The sequence below is a fragment of the Phalangium opilio genome, unplaced genomic scaffold, assembly GCF_054372755.1.
Source record: "Phalangium opilio isolate 3A_F unplaced genomic scaffold, DU_Popi_V2 ptg000650l_1, whole genome shotgun sequence".
NCBI classification, from domain to species: Eukaryota; Metazoa; Arthropoda; class Arachnida; order Opiliones; family Phalangiidae; genus Phalangium; species Phalangium opilio.
Window position 1 is genome coordinate 562,695 of NW_028324245.1, and position 18,839 is coordinate 581,533.

The window sequence follows — 18,839 nt, forward strand, 5'->3', positions numbered from 1 at the left end:
ATTTAATATTCCATTTAGAATTTGATTAGGTTTAGATATTGGAAATGATTTGATTATACTGTATCCTTTCTTTTAAACCAGAAAGTTAGAAACGTCAGGTCGCTCGGTCGGTCACTCTCTCTTTAGATTCCCAGTTTTATTTCCGGAGTAATGGAGTCTTGTTTTTCTTTAATTCCGGAAATGAAGTCTTACTTATTTCCTAGAAAACTACGGTGCAAGACTCCCTTGGGCTATATTCCTATATTTTGATAGTATAGCTAAAGAAATATATACATTCTAAAGCATTGATCAGGTACATGAATAAGATTATATTAAGCGTATATTGTTCCTATAGTCGAGAGTTATCATAGAGAGCCGAGGGGCCAACCAGTGCACCTAACTAAATTGGTGCGTACCTTTGACGGTGCTAAATCCTTAATCGGTGTCAAGGGAACGAATCTGAGAGTGATTATCCCCTCGATTATACTACTCCCAGACATTTATAGATATAGTTCGGATAAGTTGTCGAGAATTTAATAAGCCGGGCTTAGTAAACTAAAGTTTCGCGTCAATATGCCTACCAAAATGTATAACGCGAGTCTGCAGCAATGTGTATCGTTACTCTACCCCGGGCTCTTCTGGCGCTCTCGCCTGCATTGCAAACAAGCTTTTCCATCAATACGGTGGTACCATAACCGTCGCGGCTAATCGCTACATCGCTCCTCTTCCCAAGGATCTAATAAGAAGACTAACATCGCTGGCGTCCCACCTACTCTCGGCCTTCTTTATCAAGTAACGCGATGTTATAGTCCGTTAGTTAGTAATACCGTTTCCCGATTCTTTCACGAGTCTACAATCCGGACTTCAATTACTCTTCCATTGGCTACTTGATAAGCCTTAGATAGTGTTTACCTTTAGGATATAGACTCCCTTTTATTTTGACCTTACACGGTCTCGTTCCCTTATTATATCGTTGTTGTATTGATCGCTCATAGTACACGAGCCACCGTGTGTCTGTACATCGAATCTTCCCCGGTCCTTACTTGCAACAACCATGGATTTTACAAACGCTTTGTCGATACAAAATTCACAAGGGGTATATAGTTTCGATTGTGTGATGATTCCACTGTTTAGAAATGCAAAGTCCACACTAAAATTGTAAGCTATAGGCCTGCTAGTATTTATTTTACTGTATAGTTTTATTTCCGAACCAACCAGAAGAAAAAGAATCGTAAGGGATCCCCAATCGAAAGTGATTACTTTTATTATAGCACGACCTCAAACTAACTCTCCTCCACCACGCACCCTGATAGCACCATGCAGGTATAGCGCCTTATACCGTTTTATTACTTTTGGGCGGCTATCTTAAGCCGTCAAATAGCCACGCATCCAACCGTAAGTAAGAAAAGATTTTCTGGGCCCTGTACCTTGGATATCCTGCAATAGTACCAAAGGAATGATACATTCTCTCTCACGGTTCGATCCATATGATCCTGTGGTTAGAATCCGCAGCTAAAAGTCTCTATTTTGATTCCCCCCCTCTTCTGTTAGCGTATATGTTTATAGGCTATTTTTTATCTTATTCAACAATAGATTTTTCACTTTTGAGTTTCGGCCTTTTTTTATCGAAGTAAAGAAGATTCATGATAGGAAGTTCTTAACAGGGTTATGGTTAGGACCCCTAGGGGTTCGCGGACCGCACCTTGAGAAGTATTCAACCATAAAGTGCAATGAAGTTTATGAAATATTACAGTCCACCATTTAAGTTGGTGTTATCTAAGCAAAATAGAAATATTTTAAAAAGTATTTTTAAATACTAAATTAATCAGCCACTGCAGGGCTTTAAATTGAAGGGTCTTACGAATTTAGATCCGCGTTTTAAACTTAATTAAAACTTTAATTAATAACGAAGTTTAACGCCTGTAACAGTGCAGCGTGTTTGAAAATGGCTGGCGCTTCCTGCAGCTACTGGCCCTAATTAAAGTTGTCCGAAATTCGTCGGCAATTATGAAATTTCAGATCGGGAAAGATATATAGACGCTTTCATTCCGCTTCCACCCCCCCCCCCCCGCTGCTTTATTTGACCGGAAACTCGTGTTTTCTCCCGCCAAATAACTAAAACTCGACCCACGCTCGTGTTGTCATCCAACTTTCCAAGTTAATTGTCCACGACGCCTAAAATCCCGGTCTCTATCAAACCGTAAGTAATTGCTTCGATTAACCGGAGGCCGACCGGGTGTTCGTCCTTAAGACCGTGGACGAAAGGGGAATTGGAAACGGGGAGGCCGACTTGATGGTGTTATAGAGTTACCACCGCCACCAAAGGAGGTGCCAATGGAGGAAATAACGTATTTTCTAAGAGCTCTGGGGGAAAGAGCCGTTTCCCATAGCTCTATGTGGGTTGGTTTTTAGCTCGTTTAGATCTTGACCTAGGCTAAGACTTACCATCGATTCTCGCACCAATCCCTCGATCTGTATGCCTGTAAGATCAGGAATCATCTCTGAGCCTATCTAGGCGGACTTTGAGGGAGGAGCTAGGCTAGTCATGACGTATGACGAATTTTACCACCTGGCGAATTAATCTATCTCGCTGCCCGTTGCACCTACACTACACGGGAGTTACGAGGGCGCAATCATTCCTATTAGTTGTATGCATTTTTGGTAAGATATATTAGTGTTTTAGCCACACCATAGATAAGTCTCTAAGTTGCAAATTTAAGCCTATTTCAGGCGCAACGTTCATTTCAAAATTTTATCGTTGAGCGTGATTCGAATTTTCTTCGTAAATCAGAATTTGACTATCAAGCTATTAGGGTCTTTTCATTAGGGCGTTCTCGATGAAAGAACCCAGAGTTCTCTACAGTCGTTGGTGTATAGAGGGGACTAAAAATCTTGCAAAGTCTTCACGCTATTGCTATAAATACTAATTCTCATTTTCGCCATCCCTCTCTTGGTGGAAGATCGCGTCAAAGGTTGCCCCGCTTTCTTCTATCTAGGTTCGCTTAAATTTATTCCTCATTCCGTCGCGAAGGAAAGCATTATCCTAACTTTGAGAGTAAGAGCAAATAGAGAGTAATATGTTGTTTCTCTCCGAAGGCAATCTTTAGGGGGTTCTTCCTTTTTTCCCTGGCGTCTTCCGCAACCATAGGGCCAGCCCTAGGTTATTGGTGATTGCCCGAAAAGTTCACCTCCCCCCACCACTACCTCCTCATTTTAAGCTCTGTTCGCACTTCAAAACTGGTTTGTCCGCACTAGTTAGAATTTGACTACAAGAAAAACATTTGAAGACGCTCCTATCTGTTAAAAGGAACGGTAATACGTCAGAGACACGTGACTGTAGAGAGGCCAGGTGTGGTTCAACGGCTATCAACTGGTTTCCCCCGTATAAGTGTGAACGTCGCTTTTACGAAGGAGCTATTTTCTTTACCCCTTTTAGCTCCTAAAAGCCTCGAGACGATCTCATCGAGGCAAACTATAGCTTTCTTCCAAGGAAGGGAGTCAAGAGGGGGGGGGTTACATTATCTCGACATATAACCTTGCACCATCATCCCCCTCCCCTATCTAACTCATCCTTTCCAATTTAAACCATGGACTATGTAATTCTAAATAGGACCAACAGAAAAGAAGACACTGGCTTGGTCCTACAGTTTTGTTGTATCAACGTAGCTACGCTCGTGAAAATTTTCCTATCCCTATATGGGTTCGTAATATCCGTGTTTATAAGTCCTTTGGGGTTCCGATAGTAATGCATCCTCTTAAAAATCTTCATTTTTGATGCGGGGTTGCCAGTAAGGACAATTTTTGATCAATTAGGCGGTTTTTGGAAAATATTTTTGGTGGATTTTTACTTGTTTAGTAGTTTATTTTACAGTTCGCGTAAATTTTTCGTGTTTACTAAGCCGTTCAAAAACTATATAAAATATACGCGTTTTCAACCATCTTTAAAATATAAACTTTGAATATTTTTTGGGCTATTTCTAACAAGTATTTGGGCGGGATTCTGCGTGCCTCCAAAATGAATGAATAAACAAACCACTTTTATATTCGGGATTATAGACGAGGTAACTTACAAGACCATTAAAATTCTACTCGGGGATTTTAGGAACGGGCGTCTTAAAACTCTTAACTTTCCAAAGTGATTTTGGCCTCTTTAAACCTAATAACTCTTTAAAATGAGAATGATATTATCCTTAATTAATATTTAAAATTCATTAGTCGAACCCCCTTTTGGAAAGGTCGACATTTTGCGCGCTTAAACACCGGGGGAAATATTTCTAATAAATTCACCCTGTAAGCAAACTTCTAAAATTCAATTACTAAATTTAACAAACTCTCTTGCCCTTTTTTCAAAAAAAAAAATCGTCAATTTAAAGACGGTAATTTAATTTTAAAATTCGGATACAAAAAGTGTATTTTTTCTGGCGACTAAAGAAACCATTGAGTGCTAGTACTCGTCGTCCTAAATTCCCTCGAGTTAAAATGTTTGCGCTTTCGATTGAATTTTATATATAGATATAAAAAACATCTTTTTAATATTATTGAAAAAGGTAATTAAATAAACTTGAAGTTGCCGGGAAAATACGGGTTTGGCAAAGAGACTAAAAAGGAGGGAAGAGAAAGAACCGGTACGTAGAGAAAACTCCGATATTTCGCGTCAACAGTATAAGGAATGATCAACAAAGAATGGCAACCAATAATCCAGAAAAACGGAGGCAAAAAGCGAGTAGTCAATAGATATGGGCATCTAGATTCATGTACTTGTCAACCTATCGATAGAGAAACGGCACGCAACCTTATTTATATATATACTATAGTGTAGACAAAGGTATAGTCGTGATATTGTAGTAAATATATCAGCTAGAAGTTCGTAACTAAAAGTGATTAGTTACTGCATAGAGGATACGCAGTAGAGGAATATCTTTACCGGTTTTTCTCATTGGTTTATTGCATTCTGTACAAGACGCATCATTGGTTAAAAAATATCCTCAGCTTTACTGTATATCCTCAATCTTTGGAGGAGGGGAGTGATATCTACCAAGAAACCGTGTAGCGCCGGAAGTAACTCCAAAAACCTTTAATTTAACTATATACTCCTCTATTGTATAGACTCTGTTACCATGTTCTGAGCTAAGGGGTTGTTTGTTTGATATATAACCTTGCTAAACGCAAAAACAAAATTATTTTCCGCGTGTAACAGAATAGGAACATATTGTGGCGTTTACGGATGAATGAAGTGTTTTCCAAAACCCTCGGAAAACACTTCAGAATTATTTACTTCTAAAATAAGAGATACTGAGATATAACCACCTCTTCTTCTGTCTCGATTTATACGTTTCTTTTTTCGTTCATTCGTTTTTTTCCTGGCCTTGTTGTTGCGATAATAAGCAATACTGCTTTGGAAGGCGATCTCGAGCTAGGAAGGGAGCCCGCTTTTCTAGAAGTGTGTCCCGCTTCTCTCTGTTCGTTCTTAGTTTAAGGGTATAGTAATAGACGCCACTTATAGTTGTCATGGAAACGGCAAAACCTTTTTCGAATTCTTTTCCTCATCTACTCTCTCTCTCTCTCTCGCTTCCCCTTGCTGGTTTGCTTGCCCTCCATTCTCCCGTCTCTTATTGCACCCAAACATTTTGAACCAGGAAGATTTTTCAGTAGGAAATAATACCGAGGGATCATTGCTAAATAATCGTCCGTTCCCGCTCCATTGTCCAAATTTTAGGCCTAAAATTGATCTAAAGCCACAATGAAAAGTTAGCAAAGAATAGATTCTAGCACTTGGTTAGGCTTAAGCGCTTGACTAAGTTCCGATTAAATGTTATCGTTTAGGAAAAGGCTTAAGGCGCGAGCAAACTAATTTAATTCAATTATATATTTGCTCTTAAACTTTCTCGCTGTTTTTTTTTAAGAGTTTGTCATAAAAAAACAGCCTAAAGAAAGTTCAAGAGGCTCTTTTTTTTCACTTTAATGTAATGTTGCTTGGTATCGTGTTTGAACAGCGTCGAAAACGACTAGAGCAAACATTATTTTGTTACTTTGAATTTCACCCTATCTCGTTTGGTAAAAAACGGTTCCTCCAGTTTTCTACGGAAAATCCTGTAAAAAAAGCAACTTAATATAAACTTTTTCCTATTTTACAAACTCCAACAGAGAGTGAAAGAACGAGTAGTTCTGGAGTTTAAAAGGAAAAATTACTTTTTTTTTTGCATTTTTAAAATATTTTTCAAGAGACTCGAGTTTCCCATTTTCAATGGTTACGCTGCCAAACCATTTGGAGCATCAAACGGTTTCAAACTGGGGGTTAGACTCGCTGTCATTCTTAAGTTTTTAGGCCTAGTAACTAATAATTCTAGTTGATTTTATAAAAGACTTGGAAAAATGGAGTTAACTATTTCTGTTCCCTCTTCCAGAATTAAACCTTAGCAATTAAGCCTAGTTTGAAACTTTATATTTGAGCCGCACGCGCGATTGCTAAGCCTAGTTTGAAACTTTACAATTGAGGCACGTAATTATGACGTGAAATTGGATGGAAAATAATTCCCTCGCATTTCGAATCTCACAATCTATTATTATTTTTTGGGGTGAACCTGCTGGTTTTTTAAATTATTTTAAAAATGTTTCGTATCTCAATCGATTTTAAAGAAGGAAAAAAAAAGAATACTCCTAGGTCATAAAATTGTATTTAAAAAGCGCATTTTAAATTAGGCTAGCTTGTCCCTTGGTTGGTATACTTTGGTCCCTCCAGGGTATAGGGCCTATAACGGACTTGGGGTTACGAGAGCCAGCTAGAAGACTGGAATCATCCCGTTTTCCGTCGTGGCCGGCCAGCTATACCGCTCTAAAAGAAGCCAGCAGGGTGGCAGGGGTAGGGTGGTCTTAACGGTGGCTCGATATTTTGAAGGATACGTTGCTCCGCGTGGTTCGCTTCCCAGTCTAGCTTCCGACATCGAGCGGGCGAGGCTGGTATTGGTCCGCTGCACTTGTCTGCAGCTGCTATGGAAGTTGACTCCGCAATTTATTTATTTGATATATATTTATTTATTTATTTTATCGCGGAATGAAACAATGTCCGGTTGAATTGTCGGGTGCGCCTCGGGAATATTTTTGACAGCCACCAAATAAGTGATTGTTTATTTATTTATTTATTTATTTGTTTGTTTGCGCGTCTTGTTCCGCGTATTGACCAGTCCGAGTTGTTTCTTAATCTTTTGTTCGGTGTTCTGGCGATCCTCGATAATTTTGCACAAATTGTGACAAAATTATATTTTAAATTTCATCTCGACACACTTGGTACCACGGTATCGACCCGTATATACTAAAGTTTAATTCTCTCGCGTTATACGGTAAAAGAAGGAAAGGTGTTTTCTAGGAGATATTTTTCATAACAATAGCTTACGCTTTTCACCGACGCCGGGCTCTTTTATCTTTTTGGAAATTGCGTGTACAACGACGAGAGAAAGCGTTTAAGGTGCTCTTCGGAAGGAAGCGTTACGGGAATAATAACAAAGCAGCGTCTATAGTCATTCTCATTCTCGCCTTTCATCCAAATAGCCGAGTGTAAATTTAGCGAACGACGAAGACGCCGCTGTTGTGCCCACGCCTTTTGTAACTTTCTATTTTCTTCTGGCCAAGAAGAAGAAGATTCGGATTCCACGCTGTAATTACAAAACGCCAAGTATAATAAGATGATGTGACTTCTCGAGCAGCAAAGCACCTTGGCCCTTTGAGGACTGTCTTTCTTCTTAAAAAATTAATAAAGAAAAACTTTTTTAATAATACGGGCTGGATTTACATACAGATCAAACAAACATCGGGGAAGGAAGACTCGGAGTCGGAACCAAATTTTTCCCTTTTTAGTCCTTGACATTATCTCTGGGAAAGAATTCCCTTATTTTGGCGACTACAAATTTATTAAAATTGTGACGCTAGAGCTTAGGAAAGCTAGTCTATATAGGCTAAGGAGAAATACGAAAAGTTGTTCGTATCATTCATTCAAGCATCCGAAAGGAGAATTATAATATACCCGGGAAGCGGAATTTTCGCCTTTTCCCGCTTTTATTAACAGCGGACATTCGCTCATCATTTCTCGTATATATATCTCTGAAATTGAAATTCCCTTTAGAACCTAGACTAATTAATTGGTTTCATTCTCCCTTTATCACGTGACATTCCCCGAGAATTGAAAAGGAAAAAAATAAAAAGGAATTTTGGAATTTAAATTGAAGTATCAATTCGCGAACCAATTACAAACAAACCGGTGGTAATTAAGAATTAGTTTTTCAAACGACTTTCTGGTTTTTGCGTAGCGTGAAACGAAATAACATTTTTTCAAACCTTTAAAAGAAGACTTTCGGAGTATTTTCAGGAAGTTCTTGATTAAAAATTTAAATCCCCGCGAGTTTTTAAGCTTTTGGGGAGATTTCCACGGAAGGTTCGAAAAAGGAAGGGATTTGGTTACGCAATAACTTTGGAATCAATCGTTCAAAAAAGGGACACGGTTTCGATTTCGAATTTGTTGGAAAAGTTAAAGTGAATATTCGGAAGTTGGAAAACGATTTCTACAAATTCCAATGAGATGCTAATCTTTAGCTGGGTATCGAGTTTCGTACTATCCCCGCCGCGGTTGTGTCGGATTGAAAACCTTTCAAGGCGCGAGTGAACCCCACCACCGGTTGCTTCGAAAATCCCCAATACTCTTTCACTGATCCCTAAAGGGAAAATATATTTTTTTTTGTATCGGGATTCGGATATCGAGGCTTCGTGACCATGGAGGGGAAAAGGGCCAGTTTTCTTTTTCCCCCGACGGCGGCCGATAATCTAGCACCGGCCCCTCGAAGGAGTTCGGCCGCTGTAGCGGGCAGCGCCACTCCCGCCATGCTACCCTTTACCCGTCGTTTTAACAAGCGAGCCCAAAGTGACCCTTGGATATCCGATCGCATTCGAAGATACTTTTTCAATCGACGTTTTACCGTCGGTGCAAATACAATTAACTTGCAGAATACGGTACTGTTGTCCACTTTATTATCGGTTAGTTTTGTTTATCGTGTCATTTTTCTAAACTTCCATCCAAAGCTATAGACCATTTCAAGCAACACACGATTACAATTGGTCAGGGAAAACACGTAAAAAAGTTATAAAATGAACCAGTTTTCCTATAAAAGCTTACACTAACATTATTTTTTATTTTAATTGAAAAATAATCTACGGATTATTAGCGAGACGTTTTCAATTAATAATAATTAATGAATTAATTGCCTTAAGGCTTTTAAAATCATCAACTCTAATTAAGCCTTTCCCCCTTCTCATTTCAGGACACTAGAACTCACGTTGTGGGAGAACTGTACGACACGGAACACTCTTACGTCGAATCCTTGCAGATTCTCGTTAATGTAAGGCTTTGTTTGTTTTGTCAACTAGGATTATAATTATGTTTAATAGAAGTCGGTGAATTGAAGTATAAAAATCGATAAATTCACTTAAAATTACCCGTTCTTTAGTTTGGTTTCTAGGGTTGTCTATTGGCGATATAAATACGTCTATAATGACCTACTAAAGTTGTTTATTCGAAGGAGAGTTTTAGAATATAGAAACCTCCTTCGCTTTATCAATACTCTATTGTTTATCGCAATTAGGTTGGTTTCAATCGAATTGGAATCTTATAATTAACCACCATTTGAGAATAATTAATGAACTTCGTAAAGAATTCAGTGTTTAGATGAATAGATCTATACACGTCCGTGTCTTTGAAAGCAGCCAGAACCTAATTACTAATTGACAAATATATACCACCTTAATAAAGCTATTATTTTCGCGTCCCTTTCGATCGACATCCCAAACTGCAGAGCCATATACGAATAATTTGGTTAAAGCATTGAGTTGAGTCTAGTCGTGATAGTTCTAAATCTTTCTATTGTCTCAAGTACGAAAGTGGAGCTAGAGCTAGATTGATAATGTAATCGAGACTAGCTGGGAGTGCACCTGTCGAAATATTTACTGCGTTTGAAGAATTTTGTCTGCGAAATATTCCTTTTAAAAGCCAATCTTTTCATCCAAAGTTTATAATATAATCCCTTAAACTGAATCTCTCCTCTTAGAGTAAAAACTTCAGTCTGGTTTAAAGCTGATTATCTTTTTAAAAAAAAACTTTATCAAGAAAACCAATTCCTCGAGTTTAGGCGGCGAAAGAGAATTTTGGAGAAAAAAAAGGCGAATTATTAAGTTTTTTCGTATGAATTTCTTTCTGCCCGCCTTTCAATTTATTTCATCTGAGTCAATAGCGTATTCACTCTGCTTAAATGCGATTTCCCAATAAATATAAAATATTACCCTTTAGGTTTTTTTAGCCTCATCTTACGATGTATATCTACGATGAAACTATTAGTTTCATCTGGTATGAAGTAGTAGTAGTAGTACCAACTATTTCGCTCCTCTTTAACTATTTAAAGGGAGAGGATTGTGATAAGGTTATATTCTTCTGTTAGTTCATTTCATGAAGTTAGAGGATTATAACCCAGCCCTTGGGTAATCTTGTTTTTTGCTAACATTTTCGATAGCCTTTCATGGAGGAAAAACGGAAGAGTTTTGCGTAACTGATGCATTATTTATTAGTCGAATCAAAAATTTATGGAGTTTAAGTTAAAAACAGTAGTCTTAACTTATAAAAACCTTTTAAAAGTGTATTTCAACAATTTTCGCTGTCTTAACAAAACTGACCTTTGAACTATACGAAAAGGTTAGTAAATTATTGGTTGGTTGCCGTAGATCGTGTGGTAGTTGTAGTTTGACGATAATCTCTCGTTATAGTTTCGATTAAGCTAAGTTTGCAAAGTATAGAAAGCTAACGCGGATGTATACGCGATGTTAAACTATCAAACGGGTGAGAGAGTTAAACGTTGCAAATTGCCGTTGAAGAGAGCGTGATAATTTTACGGTCTAACGGGGAAAGCTTTAATAAATCCCCTAATTAGATCGTAGTGGTCGGCCATATACGATTATAGCGGGTTTTCCCTTATTTTGCCTTCAATATTTTATACCCTCGCAATTTTAGTGTTTATTTTATTAGTACCAGGGTTTTTATATTGCCTCGAGCTTTTTCTTAACGCGCTTCTCAATGTGTGTACAAGATTCGCTCGAAAGTACTTGGGACGTCTGTAACGTTTAATTCCAAAATAGATGTCATTTCTTTAAGGGACGCGCGACTTAGGGGTCACGCAGGTGCCTAAATAAATAAACTTAACCTAACCTAAAAGTCAACCTAATCTTATTTCTAGCTATTTAAAGGGTGTTTAAATTTAGAAAAGTACACTAGAATTATACCTCGATACAGAAGGCCTAGAATTACTGTTTTTTACTTGAAGATACTGGGCTAGGGGGAGAGACAAGACGTGTTCCTAACAAATTGCTCTCCTAATTACGAAGGCATCAGTAGCTTACGTACATGTACGGGTAACTAGTTAATTAAGGAATACCACCACCGCCGATACTTATAAACAAACGGAAGAGTTTGTATTTCCGTTTTGACCTTGAAAATCTTGTCTGTTACTTAGAAATACATGAAGCCTTTAAAAAGTTCGGAAAGTGCCAATTTAGTGGATAGTAGCTTGGTGGATGAAATTTTCTATCAAATTCCCGAAATTTTGAACCATCACGAATCATTTCTGGATCTTTTACGATTACGATTAAGCGCTTGGGACACGAAACAAAAGATCGGTGACGTTTTTGTGGAAGCTGTAAGATATTACGCCGCTTTTAGGAGGACACATTTTCGGAATATGTTTACACTGTTACTTTTTTTTTACTTTGTTAGTTTACTAAACAACCGATCGTGGATACTTACACCGCCTTTATAAATAACTGGAAATCAGCCAAAGAAGCCATAAAATTAGCGGTTCAAGCTAAGCCCGCTTTTGCCAAGTTTTTAGAAGTTAGTAGTTCATTGTTTTAGCCTAGTACGTTTTTACTCGTGACCCTTTTACCCTATTTCAACCTTTAGACATAGTAAATTCTTGACATAGTTTTGCGTAGAATTTGCGATAGGAGTGTTTCTATTAAACGGAAATATTAATGTAGAAATTCATTTTTCTCAACTAGCACATGTCGAGAGAACATAAGGGTAAATTAACCCTTGACGCGCTTTTAATCATGCCAGTTCAAAGGATACCGCGATACGAATTGTTAATAAAGGTAACAATTATATAGACGCGTCAATCTTTGCACAGAGAGAGATAGTACTGTAGAATACATTAACGTATAGAGAGATTTAAGTTGACTCAGTAGTGAGTCTTACCACGGTTCTGGTAGCCATATTGGTGGTTTTCCATAAAACAATTGGCAGAATTCCTTAGTACTAACTCGAAAGATTGACGAACATCGCGCGTCTTCGAGATGGTTTATCGGACCAATTTTAAATTATAATAGGAATTATTAAAACACACTCAATTGGATCACCCTGACCATCAATTACTAGTAATGGCCCAAAAAGAAGTTCACGAATTAGCCGTTAAAATTAACAGGGTAGAAAGGGAAGCTTACCAACACGAACAAATGCAACAAAGAGTCAAAGATATTGAGCATTTAATTGAAGGAGTCATGGATGTACGTTTACATTTAAATATTATTATTATTATAAAAAAAGTTTTTAACGTTTAATTTAAATTATTGGTAGCTCGTTCAACCGGATAGAACTTTTAATCGATTTGATATAGTGGCGATACCCGTATGTTAATTAAACTTAGTTAAAATTAGTCTTAAGTTTAACGAGATTCTTCGGAAATACGCAGGGTGGCTTAGGAACGAAGAAGGAACGATGCTTTTTCCTTTTCTCTGATCTTTTGCTCATAACTAGCATCAAAAGAAAAAGTGGAACAATAAGAAAGTCTTCCTCGACGTTGTAAGATCTTGTTTGTTTTACCGAAATTCGAGGCTTTAATTACGACGTTTAAGCATTGCGTTTTCATTTTGCGACGCGCGTAAAGAGCGACTCAATCTCAATACGGAACGATGGAAATGAACAAGTACAAGCTACTCATGAGGTTTTCCCTCGATAATTTGGATATTGCCAAATGTACGTGATAGTCCGAAGGTAATTTTAGCTAATTTTGGGGGAAAATCTTGCCAAGTTTGCCTACTAAGTTTGTCAATTTTTTTCTCCTCGTGTTTTCTTATAGGTACGGATAGCAGTGTCAAGAAAATTGTCAAAGAGATTGAAAACCTGGAGGAAGACTTATCTTCGCTCGGTCAAATTAGCGACATCGCCTCTAGTCTCCATTGCAATCATCAGGTTTGTTAAATCGATTTCAAGAATTAACTTTGATTAAATGATCGAGCTTACGTTTTCGGGGGCGTATTTTAATTAGTCCTTGGACGAAGTAGTTCGCGACATGATTGGCACCGTCAATAAGCATCTTATTGACAAACAAACGAATGACGCCCAACTTCTCAGTTTAGATCTAACCGTTACTACGCAGTAAGTAAACTTATATAATTAAAACTTAATTAAGTTTAATCTTCTATTCGCGTTTGTATAGGGAAGGCATCGATAATTTAACTATTATTTTTCCAACCGCCGAGAAACGAGCGAGTTGGGAAGAGTCATTCAACGAAGCTAAACAAAAATTAGGTATATACGTCCTTTAATTATCGTCACTATTAAGTTTTTAATACAATTTATATTAAATTCAGCTTTATCTACGGATAGAAGACCACCTCCGGAATTTATGTACCCATTACCAATTAGAAAAACCAGAGCCGGTTTACAGGTATCGTTACATTATTTTATCGAATCGAGCTCTAACCTAACTTTAAATTGGTTCGATCTATAGTTCACTTGTTCAGCGTCAACCTTGGGTCTCAATACATTCGGTTTGAAAGACGTGTGGGTATGCAATAGTGACGGTTACGTTGGACAAGTTTGCGTGCTTAGTTTGCAACCGGAACCCTCTCTAACCTCCTGCAACGGGGTCTGTAATGCTAGGATACTCTGCGCCATGTCCATACCCGCGGCTGTCCCTTAGTAAGCGCTCTCTCGTGTCTTAATTTGACCTTGGATTGTCCTAACATCGATATTTTTGTCCAAAGCTACGTTAGTTCGAGACGAAAATCATTAATTCCCGACAACGTTCCGGTATCAATTAGCATTCATATTGAAGACGCTGATATCGAAGAGGAAGAGGAAGATAGTCGCGAACCTCGAGCCAGTAATGGAAATTTTCAACTGGACAGCGAGTCCAGCGAAGATGACGAAGAGAGTGTCGAATCTCCTAGTTAGTATAAATGATTTTACTTTGTGTTTAAAACATGCAGGAAATTCGGGTAACTGTAATATTTAAACTTTTTCTAGTTGGAGACTCGGACGCGCAGAAGGGTAATAACAGTGACGGTGGTTCGAAGGATGACCGGGAAGAGATGGACAACACGCAGCCCACAATGTGGCTCGGGACTGAAGATGGCTGGTACATTTTTTATTAACTTCTTTCTCAAAACATAAACTATAGTACTTAATTTATTTATTATTTTTTTTTTTTTCAAGTATTCACGTTTATAATTGTAACGACAATATTAGAATCAAAAAGAATAAAATGAAGATTCAGCATTCAGCCGCGGTTCATTGCATCATGTAAGTTAAATAACTTTAAATATCATTTCTATTTATACTCAATCCGAAATCGTAATGCTAATCGATCGCGTAGTTCAAACGATTGTTATTATTAGACATTTTTAAACAAAAACGGGTATAAATGCGGCTTTTCTAAAAATTTCTGTCGCGCATCTATAAGTACTACGCGATTAACGTAAATAGCGACTAGGGTAGGGATGGCCTCCATTTTTCAAGATGGCAGCGGATTACAAAAATATTTCTTAATGAACATCTACTAGTTAAGAATAACGTCCCTGCGAAATTTCAACTTCCTAGGTAAAGCGGTTCGGTCTGGGCGTTAAATTATAAGTCAGTCATGATATAATTGTGGATGGAGCTAAAAAGGAAGTGATAATCTTTCCGCATTCCCAAATTAGTCGGCTTCCATTGTGCCCATCATTTCCGGTATCATTTTCCGCATTCCCAAAATGTCGGCTTCTATTGTGCCTGTCTGGGGAATGCTACATTCTTGGGGAAACCCCTCCTGAAGGTCGTTCCCAATCCGTTGGTATGTAGTATCTGCACTGTTAAAGCGGCATCCTTGAAGTATAGCGAGCCTCGCAGCTGGGAAACCCCACCGCGCCGGCACCCAGACTTCAAAGCTCAAAGGTGCCGCCGCGCGTTCCCTTCGGAATACGAATACCGGGGAATCCCCATGGAGTATATATTTGGAAATATTGTTAGTTGACCGTAAAACCCTATAAGAAGTTGATGATTTAGGCCTTCGCGTTAGAGACAAGTTTAACGGGAATTTTGCAAATAACAGTATTCTTTTTTTTTTTTAATAAAAATGAAAAATGTTTATCGTAATGGTGGAATTCATAAGCGTCGGACGAAACGAAATTTATAACTATTATTATTGTTATATCGCGCCCTGCAATACGTATAATAATTTCTAATTTCTGGCCCTTGGGTTTGAAAAAGTGTCACCAAGGATTGTGTATAAATGTAGTTTTTTAAGGACTGCGAAGCAAAACTCGTTTTTGTCTAATTTAGTTATATATAGGCTTAATTTTATTGATTTTTGTTTCTAGTCATTTAGATAATCGCGTTTTCGTTTCATTGGCGAATGGGGAACTGGTGATTTATAAGAAAGACACTGGTAAGACACTTCCAGGGAAAATTGGAACGCGTAATCCTTCATTAACGTCGGTTTTTTCCAGAAGGTGGATGGAATACCAATGACTTTCAGAGAGTGCAAGTCGGTACTTCCTCTACGCCCGTTTTAAGAATGCTTCCGGTAGCCGGGAAACTTTGGTGCGGTTGCCAGAATTACATAAAAGTTTTAAATACGTCCACTCTTGAAATTGAGGTACTTTAACCGAGATAAAGTTTTATATATATATATATATATATATATATATATATATAGGCTAATTTTAATTAAAAAAATCTTTTTAATTTTTTAAGAAATCCTTTCAAGTTTGTAGCGATTCTTCTCGACCCGTTATTTGTATGGTAACTTCCGGTTTAGGAGTATGGATCGGTATTCAACATAGCGCCATTTTAAGGTTGTTTCACGCCACTTCGTACGAGAACCTCCTTGAAGTCAATGTCGCTCCAGCCGTGACTAAAATGTTATCTGGTAAGAAGACCGATTTTATTTAAAAAATGTTTCATTTATATAATTTCAAATTATTTCTTTGTTGTTTTATCAATCAAAGGTTGTGATAATATCATTCGACAACACAAAGCGGCGTGTTTAAGAGTTACCGCTTTGTTAGCTTGTAAAGATCTTCTTTGGGTTGGTACGAGCGCGGGTGTCATTTTAACTCTACCATTACCTCATTTGACTTCGAATACCACTCGTTTAGACTACGTTCCTAATGTTGCTGGTAAGTTATTTTTAAAAATTACTGACCACAGGGGCGGGGAGGTCACTTTCTGGGGTTAGTTCCTTGGCGCCAAGAAGTAACGCACCCCTAGAGGCAGAGCGAGTCGGCCTTTAAATCATGTCCTCTCTCTCCCGCGTCTGGCGTTGCCTCTCGGCCTACAAGAAGTTAAAGGTACGGTGTCCATGGTCACTCTATGACGCGCATTTTCCCATTTACTCTTTAGGAGTACCTCACGGACATACGGGCCACGTGCGTTTTATGACTTACGTCGAAATGAGTTCCGGCGCTAATAGCGGCTGCTCTAAAATGTCTCATCGTTCGGTCAGAAGCAAAGAAGGATTGGCGGCTCGTAGAGCTTCGACCGTCGCGTCTTCGGCTTCTTCCGGATGTCGTTTGTTAGTGATTAGCGGAGGCGATGGTTACGAGGATTTTCGTAATTTACACGCTAGTTTAAACGAAGGTGCGGGACACGATGATAGTACTAATCACCTTTTATTGTGGCAAGTTTGATTTCTATTTATAATTTTTACGTTCCCCCAACTCCGGGGACTGTTTATATTCTCTCTTATTATTATTATTATTATTATTATTATTTTGTTAAATATTTCCCGCGTGAACAAGGGCCGGGGTTAGCCTGTACATTGCTAATATACCTATTATTATTCTTATGATGCCTAAAAATGTCATGACAGGTCAACAATTAGGATTAAGTTACGTAACCCATACCAATACATATCCATGATGGTACCTTATAAATTTATAATGTCATAAGTAAATATTAACGAGTTATAAGTATGAGTTGTTTATAGATTATGATTCTGAACCTCTTGGTTTGTAGGGAGAGGCCAAAGGGGTGGAAGACTAAGGGGGAATGCGCCTGATTGGCTTATTTTGGCCTGACGTTTAATAGGGGGGGGGTGAGATTTCCACTCCTTTGCCCCCTCCCTATAAGTTTAAAGGGTTTTGCGAAGAAGGGGGTAAAAATTATTTCAAATACGTCAGAGGCACGTGACCGAGGAAAGGCGTGGTTCAAAGAAACTTACTTGTTGGTTTTATTTCGAAAAAAAAGCGCCCCGACCTCTTAAAATTAATAATTTGAATTAGCCTTATTCATGATCAGCGCCATCTACCCATAGCGGTGACTTTGAGAACTACTGTAAGCGGCAAGCCAATCAGATGTCGCTAAAATCTGGTGACGTCATTTTTGGTAAGACCCCGAGAGTGCCAGTCAGTGACGTCACTAGATTTTAGCGACATCTGATTGGCTTGCCGCTTACAGTAGTTCTCAAAGTCGCCGCTATGGGTAGGTGGCGCTGATCAGGAATAAGGCTAATTATGAAAAATAAATTGTATAAATTAAAAATGAATGAGGGTGCGATTCGTATTTATAAGAACTTACAATCAATCAATTTTATTAAATAGTAAAATAATCTTTTTTAATTCCTTAAAACGAGTGTTAAGAAGGATAAGATAAAAAAAATATATGCAAATTAATTTCTAACTTTAACAAAAAAAAAAGAATCGTTAAGAAAATTTTTAAATGGTTAGTGCAGCCAAATAAGTAGGTGTGATATAAAATTTTTGTGCCAAAATACTTTGGGGAAAAAAAATAATTCTGGCCTTCTGGAGTGCTGTGATATCATGAAACAATTCAGAGTAAAATTTAAATATTTCCTACATTTTATTAACTAAATCAATGTACAGAAATTGAAATCTCGCCACTATTTGAAGAAAATTAAGAATTATTCGATATTGCAAACGCGTCTTTTAAAAATAAAACTAAAAATAATCAAAATAAATTTCTCAATAATCAACGTATAACAATTAATAATTACGTTATTACCAATTATTACTCGTATCATTTGTTATACTTTTTAATTGTCGCGAACTTAAAAAAAAGTGTCGGGGAAAACAAACCGTGTCTATATTCCTTTTAACTTAGATGTTGTCAAATTGGAAAGTTTTTAAATTCGATAAAACGGAATTTTTTTTTTTTAACTATACGCTTATATCGTAAAAGATATCTTCAATTTTGTCTCCAGTTGATATTAGGTTCGTACCATTGATCGCGAGTAGCCGATAATAGAGGATACCAATGATATTAACCTGTACTATAAGGGTACATTCTCCTGTAAATATTTTGTAAATACAGTAATTGGAAAAAAAAGTATATAAAAAGATATAATTTCTTTCGTTGCACTTAAAGAACTTTAATTTTTCTCCCTCGCGATAGCGGAGTGTATGGGAGCGGGGGGGGGGGCACTCCCTACGACGATGACTTGATGCTACGTCATGATAGAAAACATATCAGGTAGGGGAAAAAGAGGGTCTGACAAGAATTTACCACAGAAAGGCAGTGGTGTAACTTTACCATCCGCAAACTTCAAAGAAGAATT

The 18,839-nt window shown here is 37.8% G+C and overlaps 1 protein-coding gene across 2 annotated transcripts in view; it reads left to right on the plus strand.

Moving 5' to 3' along the window:
- LOC149588453 (uncharacterized) overlaps positions 1-18,642 on the plus strand; it is a 31,811-nt gene extending 13,169 nt beyond the window's left edge. For both annotated transcript variants that reach the window (XM_089862684.1, XM_089862685.1), the window contains exons 5-25: positions 9,285-9,362; positions 11,520-11,702; positions 11,780-11,896; positions 12,064-12,156; positions 12,391-12,567; positions 12,638-12,688; positions 12,753-12,862; positions 12,948-13,036; positions 13,140-13,252; positions 13,329-13,438; positions 13,500-13,591; positions 13,654-13,730; positions 13,794-13,984; positions 14,050-14,234; positions 14,312-14,423; positions 14,501-14,587; positions 15,643-15,710; positions 15,772-15,920; positions 16,019-16,193; positions 16,273-16,443; positions 16,667-18,642. In XM_089862684.1, coding sequence (XP_089718810.1) covers positions 9,285-9,362; positions 11,520-11,702; positions 11,780-11,896; positions 12,064-12,156; positions 12,391-12,567; positions 12,638-12,688; positions 12,753-12,862; positions 12,948-13,036; positions 13,140-13,252; positions 13,329-13,438; positions 13,500-13,591; positions 13,654-13,730; positions 13,794-13,984; positions 14,050-14,234; positions 14,312-14,423; positions 14,501-14,587; positions 15,643-15,710; positions 15,772-15,920; positions 16,019-16,193; positions 16,273-16,443; positions 16,667-16,953 — 2,715 coding nt within the window. In that variant the 3' untranslated portion in view covers positions 16,954-18,642. The remainder of the gene's footprint in view (positions 1-9,284; positions 9,363-11,519; positions 11,703-11,779; positions 11,897-12,063; positions 12,157-12,390; positions 12,568-12,637; positions 12,689-12,752; positions 12,863-12,947; positions 13,037-13,139; positions 13,253-13,328; positions 13,439-13,499; positions 13,592-13,653; positions 13,731-13,793; positions 13,985-14,049; positions 14,235-14,311; positions 14,424-14,500; positions 14,588-15,642; positions 15,711-15,771; positions 15,921-16,018; positions 16,194-16,272; positions 16,444-16,666) is intronic.
- The last annotated feature ends 197 nt before the right edge of the window (positions 18,643-18,839 follow it).